The 13,431-nt window shown below is 37.8% G+C and overlaps 1 protein-coding gene across 2 annotated transcripts in view; it reads right to left on the reverse strand.

Annotated features, from left to right (window-relative positions):
* pspc1 (paraspeckle component 1) overlaps nucleotides 1-13,431 on the reverse strand; it is a 172,379-nt gene that overhangs the window by 111,108 nt on the left and 47,840 nt on the right. For both annotated transcript variants that reach the window (XM_081394622.1, XM_081394621.1), the window contains one exon: nucleotides 318-423. In XM_081394622.1, coding sequence (XP_081250748.1) covers nucleotides 318-423 — 106 coding nt within the window. The remainder of the gene's footprint in view (nucleotides 1-317; nucleotides 424-13,431) is intronic.

A 13,431-nucleotide genomic window follows, 5' to 3' on the forward strand; every position in this document is an offset into this window, starting at 1 on the left:
AAGGATGTTAGGCTAAAAGCAGGTTTAAAACTTGCCCCATTTAAGTCAACAGGGTGCAAATTTTAAAAAGAGGATAACACGGTGTAGGCAACACCGATTTTAGTCGTTGTTCTCTGTACTGACAACACTCCAAATTTACAAAAAAATGAGCTCAATGTTAAAATTGACCGGAGTTCTCCTTTAATGTCCACCCAACAAAGAAAATCAAGAAAAAAAAAAAGAGGGAACATTGTTGTGACCATTTTAGTCACAATCTGGAGCCCTGCTAAAAGAAATACAACATCAGAATGAAAGTGAAGCATTTTGCCTATACTCACACTCTCCATGAAACTGGGCTTGAATCCATCTGGTTGGCGTCTCATGTCAAGGTGCTCTCTATGACGCATCATATCTTCCTCACGTCTACGTCTCTCTTCTTCATGCCTAAGCATACATAAATCAAATTCAGTTAAACTGCACATGCTCAGATCGACCATCTGGTACACCAAAATGTGAATATTTCAGCGAGTAAAGCACAAAGCTTTGCTTAAAAAATAAATAATATGTTAGCAATTAAATGTTACATCAGAACCATGGAAACATTTAAATTCATGCCAAATGAGAAGGGTACACAAGCCCATATATTTAAGCCGTCTGCTAGCCTTGTATTCTGTTTTCACTCGATTTTCCACAAATTTAACAATATTACATGAGTTATTCCACTGGACATGGAATCTCGTTTATTTTCTCAAATCTTCACTCATGTTTTACCCATTTTTGCAGGTGAATATAAACATTTCCTCCTTTCGTTTAATTTTAATTACTATATTTGCATCCATTACTGTGGTAAAGTAGAAAAACACTGTAGTAAAAACCTTTTTACTTGCACGTCAAATTCTATTTAACACATTTTGAGCATGTCAGAATTGGTAAGGCACGTCAAGTTTATTTGTAAAGCGCCTTTCATACACACTGGTAATTTAGTTTGGCTTTCTCTGGCAGTGCAACATCAAACATAGCCTTAATGTCTTTTGCACCTGCGAAGATAAAATTTGCCCTTCAGACCTTTTACAAGAAAGTTGCTTTGGAACATCGGGAGAAGACATTAGATGAGATGGTCTCTGTCCTGCTCATCTCCCACATCCCTATCAAAGTGCAGAGCGGTATATATGACAACACATTTATCTTTTTGGGGAAATCTAATGAATGTTTTTCATTTTATTTCTTATATTTAACTTACTTATATTATTTAGATTAACATTATTTACTGACATTTATTTCAGCCTATAGTGCGTTTCACTGACGAAAGTGCTAAACACAACACACACGTTTGTTACGAAATAGATGTTTAAGCCTTATTTTTAGGGCCCAAGCCCTGAAAGGGCGAAGGCCCTATTGTTTTCGGTAGGATTATTATTATTATTAGGGCCCAAGCCCTGAAAGGGCGAAGGCCCTATTGTTTCCGGTAGGATTATTAGGGCCCAAGCCCTGAAAGGGCGAAGGCCCTATTGTTTCCGGTAGGATTATTAGGGCCCAAGCCCTGAAAGGGCGAAGGCCCTATTGTTTTCGTTAGGATTATTAGGGCCCAAGCCCTGAAAGGGCGAAGGCCCTATTGTTTTCGTTAGGATTATTAGGGCCCAAGCCCTGAAAGGGTGAAGGCACTATTGTTTCCGGTAGGATTATTAGGGCCCAAGCCCTGAAAGGGCGCAGAGCCCTATTGTTTTCGTTAGGATTATTATTATTAGGGCCCAAGCCCTGAAAGGGCGAAGGCCCTATTGTTTTCGGTAGGATTATTATTATTATTATTATTATTATTATTATTATTTTGTCAAACTTTCGGCCACTTTTGGGGCCCTTAACTTGCTCGAAAACTCTTGAAATTTTGCACACAGGTCAGAACCCGCGGCCATCAGGGCCGGACTGAAGCTGGTACCCGGGCGTGGCAGGGGGGCTCGACAGCGCCCCCTGGAACGGGATCCGAACACTTGTCCATAAATCAGACACGCTTGCATGTAATAATATGAAACTCGGTACACATATAGATCTCATCGGGCCGAACAACTTTCGTGCTCTAAGTTTTACGCCAGCCCAACAGGAAGTCGGCTATTTAGGGTTGTTTGGAAACGCATGCTGTGGAATTTAATGTACTCCTCCTAGGGAATTCATCGATTCGCCTCCAAACTCGGTGTGCATGAAGTCAAGACATTGAGGATGCTAAATTGCGGACGGATTTTTGATATCTCGAACGGTTTGGCCGTGGCGAGGAAACGAATTTATGGCGAAAAAATGAAACAGGAAGTGTGTTATAACTTCTGCATACATTAACTGATCTTGATGAAACTTCAGCAGTGTGTTCGTTGTAAGAGGCCGATCACACAGATGTGACTATTGTGAGTCAAAGTTATAGCGCCACCAACAGGCAGCAGGAAGTACATCACTATTAAAATGCTTTGAAATCACTGTCTTATTTTTACCAGATTTGATTCAAACTTTATGTGTACAATGTAGACAAACGGCAGATGTAAACCTGTGAAAGGATTATTGATATCTTAGATACTGTTGCCGTGGCAACGCATCAAACTTTAATATTCTTTTTTTATGCTTTTGAGACTCTTAACATACTTGAAATTGCATGAAACTCGACAGACACATCACATTTATTATCCAGTAGACATGTGCAAAGTTTCAGAAACGGGCGTGGTGAGAGGCTCAGTAGCGCCACCTTTAGTCATAAGTGGGGGGGTTAGTTTTATCAACAGCAACAAAACTTGGTATGTGTATTGTTCTCATCAAGACGGACAACTTTCTAATTTACATGAACCATCTCCGACCAACAGGAAGAGAGATATTTTGGTTTGAATGTGTATTTTCTGAAGAATTTTCTCTCCCTCTCTCTGTGTCTGTGTGTGTGTGAGGGGAGGGGGGGATTTGACTATTGCTTTTATATTGTTAATCAAGGTTTCAGGGGCTTTTGGGGTCCTTAACATGCTCAAAAACTCTTGAAACTTTGCACACAGGTCAGAACCCACGGCTATCAGGGCCGGGCTGAAGCTGGTACCCGGGCGTGCCTGGGGGATCAACAGCGCCCCCTTGAACGGGGTTCTAAAACTTGATCCATATATCAAACACGCTCGCATGAATTAATATGAAACTCGGTACACACATAGATCTCATCGGGCCGAACAACTTTACCCCAGTCAAGTTTTACGCCAGCCCAACAGGAAGTCGGCTATTATGGGTTGTTTGGAAAACGCTTGCTGTGGAATGTGAAATACTCCTCCTAGAAAATTCACCGTGTCCCCTTCAAACTCGGTGTGCATGTAGTCAAGACTTTGAGGATGCTAAATTGCGGACGGATTTTTGATATCTCGAACGGTTTGGCTGTGGCGAGGAATCGAATTTATGGCGAGAAAAGAGAAACACGGAAGTGGAATAACTTCTGCATACATTAACTGATCTTGATGAAACTTCAGCAGTGTGTTCGTGGTAAGAGGCCGATCAGATGGATGTAGCTATTGTGAGTCAAAGTTATAGCGCCACCAACTGGCAGCAGGAAGTGTGTCACTTTCAACATGCTTTTGACAAAAGTGGGGGGGTTAGTTTTAACTACAGTAAAGCAAAAATAGTTTGTATATTGTTCTCATCAAGCCGGACAACTTTCTAATTTACATTCAATAGCTCTGGCCATCAGGAAGTCAGATATTTTGGTCTGAATGTGAATTTTTTTGCAAAATCAGCCTCTGAATTTTTAGCCACTCCTCTTAAACTATTTATTTTATTCCCACCAAACTTTTTCAACATGATGAAACTACATTAAATATGCTAAATTGTGAATGGATAATAAATATCTCAAACGGTTTTGCTATGGCGAGGAATTAAATAATGTCCAAAAAGGAAACACTAAAAATCTTCTAAAAATGTAATTATATACCATTTATTTCTATATAAAAGTATACAAATATCACAACTAAACCCATTTTATTCTGTTTTTGCAATTCAAGAAGAATGAAAAAGTTAAAACAGGCTATTTAGTGCTATTTGGTTCAACAAAAAAAGCAAACATAGGGCTATACTGCCCTCTTGTGTCCAAAAGGACATCAAAATAGTATATAAAACTTTTTAACAGGTAGGCCAATATTGTATTTAAATATACATGTATTAGGTATGTGTCTGAGGATATTTTCCCACCGGTTAATCGAAGTGTGACACGAGTGGGTGCTTTTAAATCGCTAATATAATAGTGTAAGAAAAATAATGATAATGTTGCACACACAAATCACACACATGTGGGAAAGAATGATGCTTTTAAACAACACTAAACCGCCATTAGGTGTCGCCAGGCAACCATCTTAATAAGCGAGTCATTGATTCATTCGTTCAAACGATTTGTTCGAATGAGTCGATCATGATTAAGACAGATGTTTATGGATTGACCATTCAATCTTTGAGTCAACCGATTCGTTAAAAATGCTGAATCGTTCAGTTATGAGAAAACACGTGATGCGTGATGGTTCTGCCATGATCTTTGTTTAACTATTTTCGCTGCTGAAACAGAACAAAAACAGTCAACATTGCATCTAAAATGTAAGTGACTTAATTGTAACTGTTTATTAACCTGTTGTATGAAATCTAGGGGTGGGAGAAAAAATTTATTCTTAGATGCATCGCGATGCGGACGTGGACGATTATGAATCGATTCACAAATGTCAAAAAATCGATTCTCTAAAAAAATATTTTTCTAATAACGTAATATTGACAGAAGGCAAAAGGCGGAACTCTAAGCGGACGTGCGTGCAGTCTGTGGCGCGCACATAACAGAGAAGTTTCTTCTGCTCACCAAGGCTGCATTTATTTGATTAAAAATACAAACAAAAACAGTAATATTGTAAAATATTATTCCAATTTAAAACAGCTGCTTTCTATTTTAATATATTTTAAACTGTTATTTATTCCTGTGATCAAAGCTGAGTTTTCAGCATCATTACTCCAGTCGTCACTGTCACATGATCCTTCAGAAATTATTCTAATATGATGATTGATACTCAAGAAACATTCATTATTATTTTAAATGTCGAAAACAGTTGTGTACAGTCTTTGATGAATAGAAAGTTCAAAAGAACAGCATTTATCTGAAATCTAAAGCTTTTGTAACGTTAAACACTACCGCTCAAAAGTTTTGGGTTAGTAATAATTAAAATTTTATTTTTTGGGGAAATAAATAAAATAAATCAGTACTTTTATTTATGAAGGATGAGTTAAACTGATCAACAGTTACAGTAAAGACATTTATAATGTTAAAAATATATATATTTGAAATATATGCTGTTCTTTTGAACTTCACATTCATCAAAGCATTTTGAAAAAAAAAAATCTGTACACAACTGTTTTCAACATTGAAAATAATAATGAATATTTATTGAGCATCAATCATCATATTAGTATGATTTCTGAAGGATCATGTGACACTGAAGACTGGAGTAATGATGCTGAAAACTCAACTTTGATCACAGAAATGAATTACTATGTAAAATATTTAAAAATTGAAAACAGCTGTTTTAAATTGGAATAATATTTCACAATATTACTGTTTTTGTTTGTATTTTTAATCAATAAATGCAGCCTTGGTGAGCAGAAGAGACTTCTCCTAAAAACATTAAAAATCTTACTGACCCCAAACTTTTGAACAATAATATATATATATATATATATATATAAATATACATATATATGTATGTGTGTGTATGTATGTATGTATGTATGTATGTATGTATGTATGTATGTATGTATGTATGTATATATATATATATATATATATATATATATATATATATATATATATATATATATATATATATATATATATATATATATATATATATATAAATATAGCTGCGAGCAGCGATGGAGGGCCAAAGCCGGCGGTACCGCCACCCCGGTGCCTTTAGGTAACTCGCTGCTCGCAGCTATATTTAGGGCCCAAGCCCTGAAAGGGCGAAGGCCCTATTGTTTTCGGTAGGATTATTAGGGCCCAAGCCCTGAAAGGGCGAAGGCCCTATTGTTTCCGGTAGGATTATTATTATTATTATTATTAGGGCCCAAGCCCTGAAAGGGCGAAGGCCCTATTGTTTCCGGTAGGATTATTATTATTATTATTATTATTATTTTGTCAACCTTTCAGGCACTTTTGGGGCCCTTAACATGCTCGAAAACTCTTGAAATTTTGCACACACGTCAGAACCCGCGGCCATCAGGGCCGGACTGAAGCTGGTACCCGGGCGTGGCAGGGGGGCTCGACAGCGCCCCCTGGAACGGGATCCAAACACATGTCCATAAATCAAACACGCTTGCATGTAATAATATGAAACTCAGTACACATATAGATCTCATCGGGCCGAACAACTTTCGTGCTCTAAGTTTTACGCCAGCCAAACAGGAAGTTGGCTATTTAGCGTTGTTTGGAAACGCATGCTGTGGAATTTAATGTACTCCTCCTAGGGAATTCATCGATTCGCCTCCAAACTCGGTGTGCATGAAGTCAAGACATTGAGGATGCTAAATTGCGGACAGATTTTTGATATCTCGAACGGTTTGGCCGTGGCGAGGAAACAAATTTATGGCGAAAAAATGAAACAGGAAGTGTGTTATAACTTCTGCATACATTAACTGATCTTGATGAAACTTCAGCAGTGTGTTCGTTGTAAGAGGCCGATCACATGGATGTGACTATTGTGAGTCAAAGTTATAGCGCCACCAACAGGCAGCAGGAAGTACATCACTTTCAAAATGCTTTGAAATCACTGTCTTATTTTTACCCGATTTGCTTCAAACTTTATGTGTACAATGTAGACACACGGCAGATGTAAACCTGTGAAAGGATTATTGATATCTTAGATACTGTTGCCGTGGCAACGCATCAAACTTTAATATTATTTTTTGATGCTTTTGAGACTCTTAACATACTTGAAATTGCATAAAACTCAACAGACACATCACATTTTTTAGCCCGTAGACATGTGCAAAGTTTCAGAAACGGGCGTGGTGGAATGGCTCAGTAGCGCCACCTTTAGTCAAAAATGGGGGCTTAGTTTTTCCTAGAATCACAAAACTTGGTATGTGTATTGTTCTCATCAAGACGGACAACTTTCTAATTTACATGAACCATCTCCGACCAACAGGAAGAGAGATATTTTGGTTTGAATGTGGATTTTCTGAAGAATTTTCTCTCCCTCTCTCTGTGTCTGTGTGTGTGTGAGGGGAGGGGGGGATTTGACTATTGCTTTTATATTGTTAATCAAGGTTTCAGGGGCTTTTGGGGTCCTTAACGTGCTCAAAAACTCTTGAAACTTTGCACACAGGTCAGAACCCACGGCCATCAGGGCCGGGCTGAAGCTGGTACCCGGGCGTGGCTGGGGGGCTCAACAGCGCCCCCTTGAACGGGGTTCTAAAACTTGATCCATATATCAAACACGCTCGCATGAATTAATATGAAACTCGGTACACATATAGATCTCATCGGGCCGAACAACTTTACCTCGGTCAAGTTTTACGCCAGCCCAACAGGAAGTCGGCTATTATGGGTTGTTTGGAAAACGCTTGCTGTGGAATGTGAAATACTCCTCCTAGAAAATTCACCGTGTCCCCTTCAAACTCGGTGTGCATGTAGTCAAGACTTTGAGGATGCTAAATTGCGGACGGATTTTTGATATCTCGAACGGTTTGGCTGTGGCGAGGAATCGAATTTATGGCGAGAAAAGAGAAACACGGAAGTGGAATAACTTCTGCATACATTAACTGATCTTGATGAAACTTCAGCAGTGTGTTCGTGGTAAGAGGCCGATCAGATGGATGTAGCTATTGTGAGTCAAAGTTATAGCGCCACCAACTGGCAGCAGGAAGTGTGTCACTTTCAACATGCTTTTGACAAAAGTGGGGGGGTTAGTTTTAACTACAGTAAAGAAAAAACAGTTTGTATATTGTTCTCATCAAGCCGGACAACTTTCTAATTTACATTCAATAGCTCTGGCCATCAGGAAGTCAGATATTTTGGTCTGAATGTGATTTTTTTTGCAAAATCAGCCTCTGAATTTTTAGCCACTCCTCTTAAACTATTTATTTTATTTGTACCAAACTTTTTCAACATGATGAAACTACATTAAATATGCTAAATTGTGAATGGATAATAAATATCTCAAACGGTTTTGCTATGGCGAGGGATTAAAGTAATGTCCAAAAAGGAAACACTAAAAATCTTCTAAAAATGTAATTATATACCATTTATTTCTATATAAAAGAATGCAAATATCACAACTAAACCCATTTTATTCTGTTTTTGCAATTCAAGAAGAATGAAAAAGTTAAAACAGGCTATTTAGTGCTATTTGGTTCAACAAAAAAGCAAACATAGGGCTATACTGCCCTCTTGTGTCCAAAAGGACATCAAAATAGTATATAAAACTTTTTACCAGGTAGGCCAATATTGTATTTAAATATACATTTATTAGGTATGTGTCTGAGGATATTTTCCCACCGGTTAATCGACGTGTGACACGAGTGGGTGCTTTTAAATCGCTAATATAATAGTGAAAGAAAAATAATGATAATGTTGCACACACAAATCACACACATGTGGGAAAGAATGATGCTTTTAAACAACACTAAACCGCCATTAGGTGTCGCCAGGCATCCATCTTAATAAGCGAGTCATTGATTCATTCGTTCAAACGATTCGTTCGAATGAGTCGATCATGATTAAGACAGATGTTTATGGATTGATCATTCAATCTTTGAGTCAACCGATTCGTTAAAAATGCTGAATCGTTCAGTTATGAGAAAACACGTGATGCGTGATGGTTTTGCCGTGATCTTTGTTTAACTATTTTCGCTGCTGAAACAGAACAAAAACAGTCAACATTGCATCTAAAATGTAAGTGACTTAATTGTAACTGTTTATTAACCTGTTGTATGAAATCTAGGGGTGGGAGAAAAAAATTATTCTTAGATGCATCGCGATGCGGACGTGGACGATTCTGAATCGATTCACAAATGTCAAAAAATCGATTCTCTAAAAAAAGGATTTTTTTTATTAAAAGGCTGCATTTATTTGATTAAAAATACAAACAAAAACAGTAATATTGTAAAAATTTTATTCCAATTTAAAACAGCTGCTTTCTATTTTAATATATTTTAAACTGTTATTTATTCCTGTGATCAAAGCTGAGTTTTCAGCATCATTACTCCAGTCGTCACTGTCACATGATCCTTCAGAAATTATTCTAATATGATGATTGATACTCAAGAAACATTCATTATTATTTTAAATGTCGAAAACAGTTGTGTACAGTCTTTGATGAATAGAAAGTTCAAAAGAACAGCATTTATCTGAAATCTAAAGCTTTTGTAACGTTAAACACTACCGCTCAAAAGTTTTGGGTTAGTAATAATTGAAATTTTATTTTTGGGGGAAATAAATAAAATAAATCAGTACTTTTATTTGTGAAGGATGAGTTAAACTGATCAACAGTTACAGTAAAGACATTTATAATGTTAAAAATATATATATTTGAAATATATGCTGTTCTTTTGAACTTTACATTCATCAAAGCATTTTGAAAAAAAAAATCTGTACACAACTGTTTTCAACATTGAAAATAATAATGAATATTTATTGAGCATCAATCATCATATTAGTATGATTTCTGAAGGATCATGTGACACTGAAGACTGGAGTAATGATGCTGAAAACTCAACTTTGATCACAGAAATGAATTACTATGTAAAATATTTAAAAATTGAAAACAGCTGTTTTAAATTGGAATAATATTTCACAATATTACTGTTTTTGTTTGTATTTTTAATCAATAAATGCAGCCTTGGTGAGCAGAAGAGACTTCTCCTAAAAACATTAAAAATCTTACTGACCCCAAACTTTTGAACAATAATATATATATATATATATATATACATATATATGTATGTGTGTGTATGTATGTATGTATGTATGTATATGTATATATATATATATATATATATATAAATATAGCTGCGAGCAGCGATGGAGGGCCCAAGCCGGCGGTACCGCCACCCCGGTGCCTTTAGGTAACTAAAGGCACCGGGGTTGCGGTGCCACCGGCTTGGGCCCGTAATCGCTGCTCGCAGCTATATTTATTATTATTATTATTATTATTATTTTGTCAACCTTTCGGGCACTTTTGGGGCCCTTAACATGCTCGAAAACTCTTGAAATTTTGCACACAGGTCAGAACCCGCGGCCATCAGGGCCGGGCTGAAGCTGGTACCCGGGCGTGGCAGGGGGCCTCGACAGCGCCCCCTGGAACGGGATCCGAACACTTGTCCATAAATCAGACACGCTTGCATGTAATAATATGAAACTCGGTACACATATAGACCTCATAGGGCCAAACAACTTTCGTGCTCTAAGTTTTACGCCAGACCAACAGGAAGTCGGCTATTATAGGTTGTTTGGAAACGCATGCTGTGGAATTTGAAGTACTCCTCCTAGGAAATTCATCCATTCGCCTCCAAACTCGGTCGGCATGAAGTCAAGACATTGAGGATGCTAAATTGCGGACGGATTTTTGATATCTCGAACGGTTTGGCCGTGGCAAGGAAACGAATTTATGGCGAATAATTCGAACAGGAAGTGTGTTATAACTTCTGCATACATTAACTGATCTTGATGAAACTTCAGCTGTGTGTTAGTTGTAAGAGGCCGATCACATGGATGTGACATTTGTGAGTCAAAGTTATAGCGCCACCAACTGGCAACAGGAAGTGTGTCACTTTCAAAATGCTTTGAAATCACCCTCTTATTTTTACCCGATTTGCTTCAAACTTTTTGTGTATAATGTAGACACACGGCAGATGTAGACCTGTGAAAGGATTATTGATATCTTAGATACTGTTGCCGTGGCAACGCATCAAACTTTAATATTCTTTTCGGATGGTTTTGAGACTCTTCACATGCTTGAAAATGCATGAAACTCGACAGACACATCACATTTATTATCCAGTAGACATGTGCAAAGTTTCAGAAACGGGCGTGGTGAAATGGCTCAGTAGCGCCACCTTTAGTCAAAAGTGGGGGGGTTAGTTTTATCAACAGCAACAAAACTTGGTATGTGTATTGTTCTCATCAAGACGGACAACTTTCTAATTTACAGTAACTAGCTCGGACCAAGAGGAAGAGAGATATTTTGGTTTGAATGTGGATTTTCTGGAGAATTTTCTCTCCCTCTCTCTGTGTCTCTGTGTGTGTGAGGGGAGGGGGGATCTGACTATTGCTTTTATATTGTTAATCAAGGTTTCAGGGGCTTTTGGGGTCCTTAACGTGCTCAAAAACTCTTGAAACTTTGCACACAAGTCAGAACCCCCTGGCATCAGGGCCGGGCTGAAGCTGGTACCCGGGCGTGGCAGGGGGGCTCAACAGCGCCCCCTTGAACTGGGTCTGAAAACTCGGTCCATAGATGAAACACGCTTGCATGAATTACTATGAAACTCGGTACACATATAGATCTCATCGTGCCAAACAACTTTTCCCCGGTCAAGTTTTACGCCAGCCCAACAGGAAGTCGGCTATTATGGGTTGTTTGGAAAACGCTTGCTGTGGAATGCGAAGTACTCCTCCTAGAGAATTCATCCAATCCCCACCAAACTCGGTGTGCATGAAGTCAAGTCATTGAGGATGCTAAATTGCGGACGGATTTTTGATATCTCGAACGGTTTGGCCGTGGCGAGGAATCGAATTTATGGCGAGAAAAGAGAAACACGAAGTGGAATAACTTCTGCATACATTAACTGATCTTGATGAAACTTCAGCAGAGTGTTCGTGGTAAGAGGCCGATTAGATGGATGTAACTATTGTGAGTCAAAGTTTATAGCGCCACCAACTGGCAGCAGGAAGTCTGTCACTTTCAACATGCTTTTGACAAAAGTGGGGGGGTTAGTTTTAACTAAAGTAAAAAAAACTCAGTTCATATATTGATCTCATCGACCCGGACAACTTTCTAATTTAAAGTCATTAGCTCTGACCATCAGGAAGTCAGATATTTTGGTCTGAATGTGGATTTTTTTGCAAAATCAGCCTCTGAATTTTTAGCCACCTTTATCTAAGTGGTTTATTTTATTCCCACCAAACTTTTTTCAACATGATAAAAATATATTAATTATGCTAAATTGTGAACGGATAATAAATATCTGAAATGGTTTTGCTATGGCGAGGGATTAAAGTAATGTCAAAAAAGGAAACACTAAAAACGTCATATATTCTAAAAATTTAATTATACACCATTTATTACTATATAAAAGTATACAAATATCTGAACTTAATTCATTTTATTCTTTTTTTTTCAATTTAAGAATGAAGTTTAAGTTTAAAAACTGCCAGAATGGTTGTTTAGTCTAAACAATAAATAAATCAAGTCAAACATAGTGCTATACTGCCCTCTTGTGTTCAAAATCAGGTAGGCCTATTATATCTATATAAAAATATACTAGGTATGTGACGGTGAGAATATTTTACCACCGGTTAACTGACGTGTGACACCGCTGGGGGCTTTTTAATCGCTAACTTAAAAACGAAAGTAAAATATGTTCGTCCGCACGGACATTGATAATGGTGCGGAGCAGAGCGAGCGTTTTCAATAAATTCCTATGGAAGGAGGAATGACCTAAAAAACGTTGACTCTGTTCTGCTCGTTCCTCGCTGAGGACGAGCACCATTATGAATGCCCGTGCAGTCATGAGCATTTTAGTTTCATTTTAAAATTAGCGCCTTTCGGGGGGTGGATTGCTTGAAATTATTTTACAAAAGCACAATTTTGTGTTTTATTGCAACTGTACACAAATATAAGTTAACACTTTGCAGTTTGAATGTCGTCCTGTATAATGACTGAGTATGTTTGTGTCTACTGTTCAATCGCGCCCACGCCACACACACACACACACACGGTTTACTATCTTTGTGGGTACTCTCCATGGACTTAATGGTTTTTATACTGTACAAACTGTATATTCTATCTCCTCACACTAACCCTACCTCTAAACCAACCTATCCCATAAAACTTTCTGCATTTTTACATTTCCAAAAAAACTCATTCTGTATGATTTATAATCTTGTTTACCCATGGGGACCTCTATTTAGGTCCCCACTGTGACACGAGTCCCAATGAGTCTGTGTGCATTCAGGATAAAGTCCCCACCGGGATAGAAAAACATGAACACACACACACACACACACACACACACACTCCAGCATTACAACCTTGACATCGCAGCCTGTTCATTATAGCCTTAATAAAATATAATAATAAAATAGTCAACCTAACATATAAAAATTACACTGCTCTAAATAGTCAGTAGTAAAAAATTCGTACATTCACAGTAAGCACCGCTCGCTCCACTGTGATGTTTCCAAGCAAATTTTTGCGCATGTGA

Source organism: Scardinius erythrophthalmus (genome assembly GCF_964197995.2).
Source record: "Scardinius erythrophthalmus genome assembly, contig: HAP1_SCAFFOLD_55, whole genome shotgun sequence".
NCBI lineage: Eukaryota > Metazoa > Chordata > Actinopteri > Cypriniformes > Leuciscidae > Scardinius > Scardinius erythrophthalmus.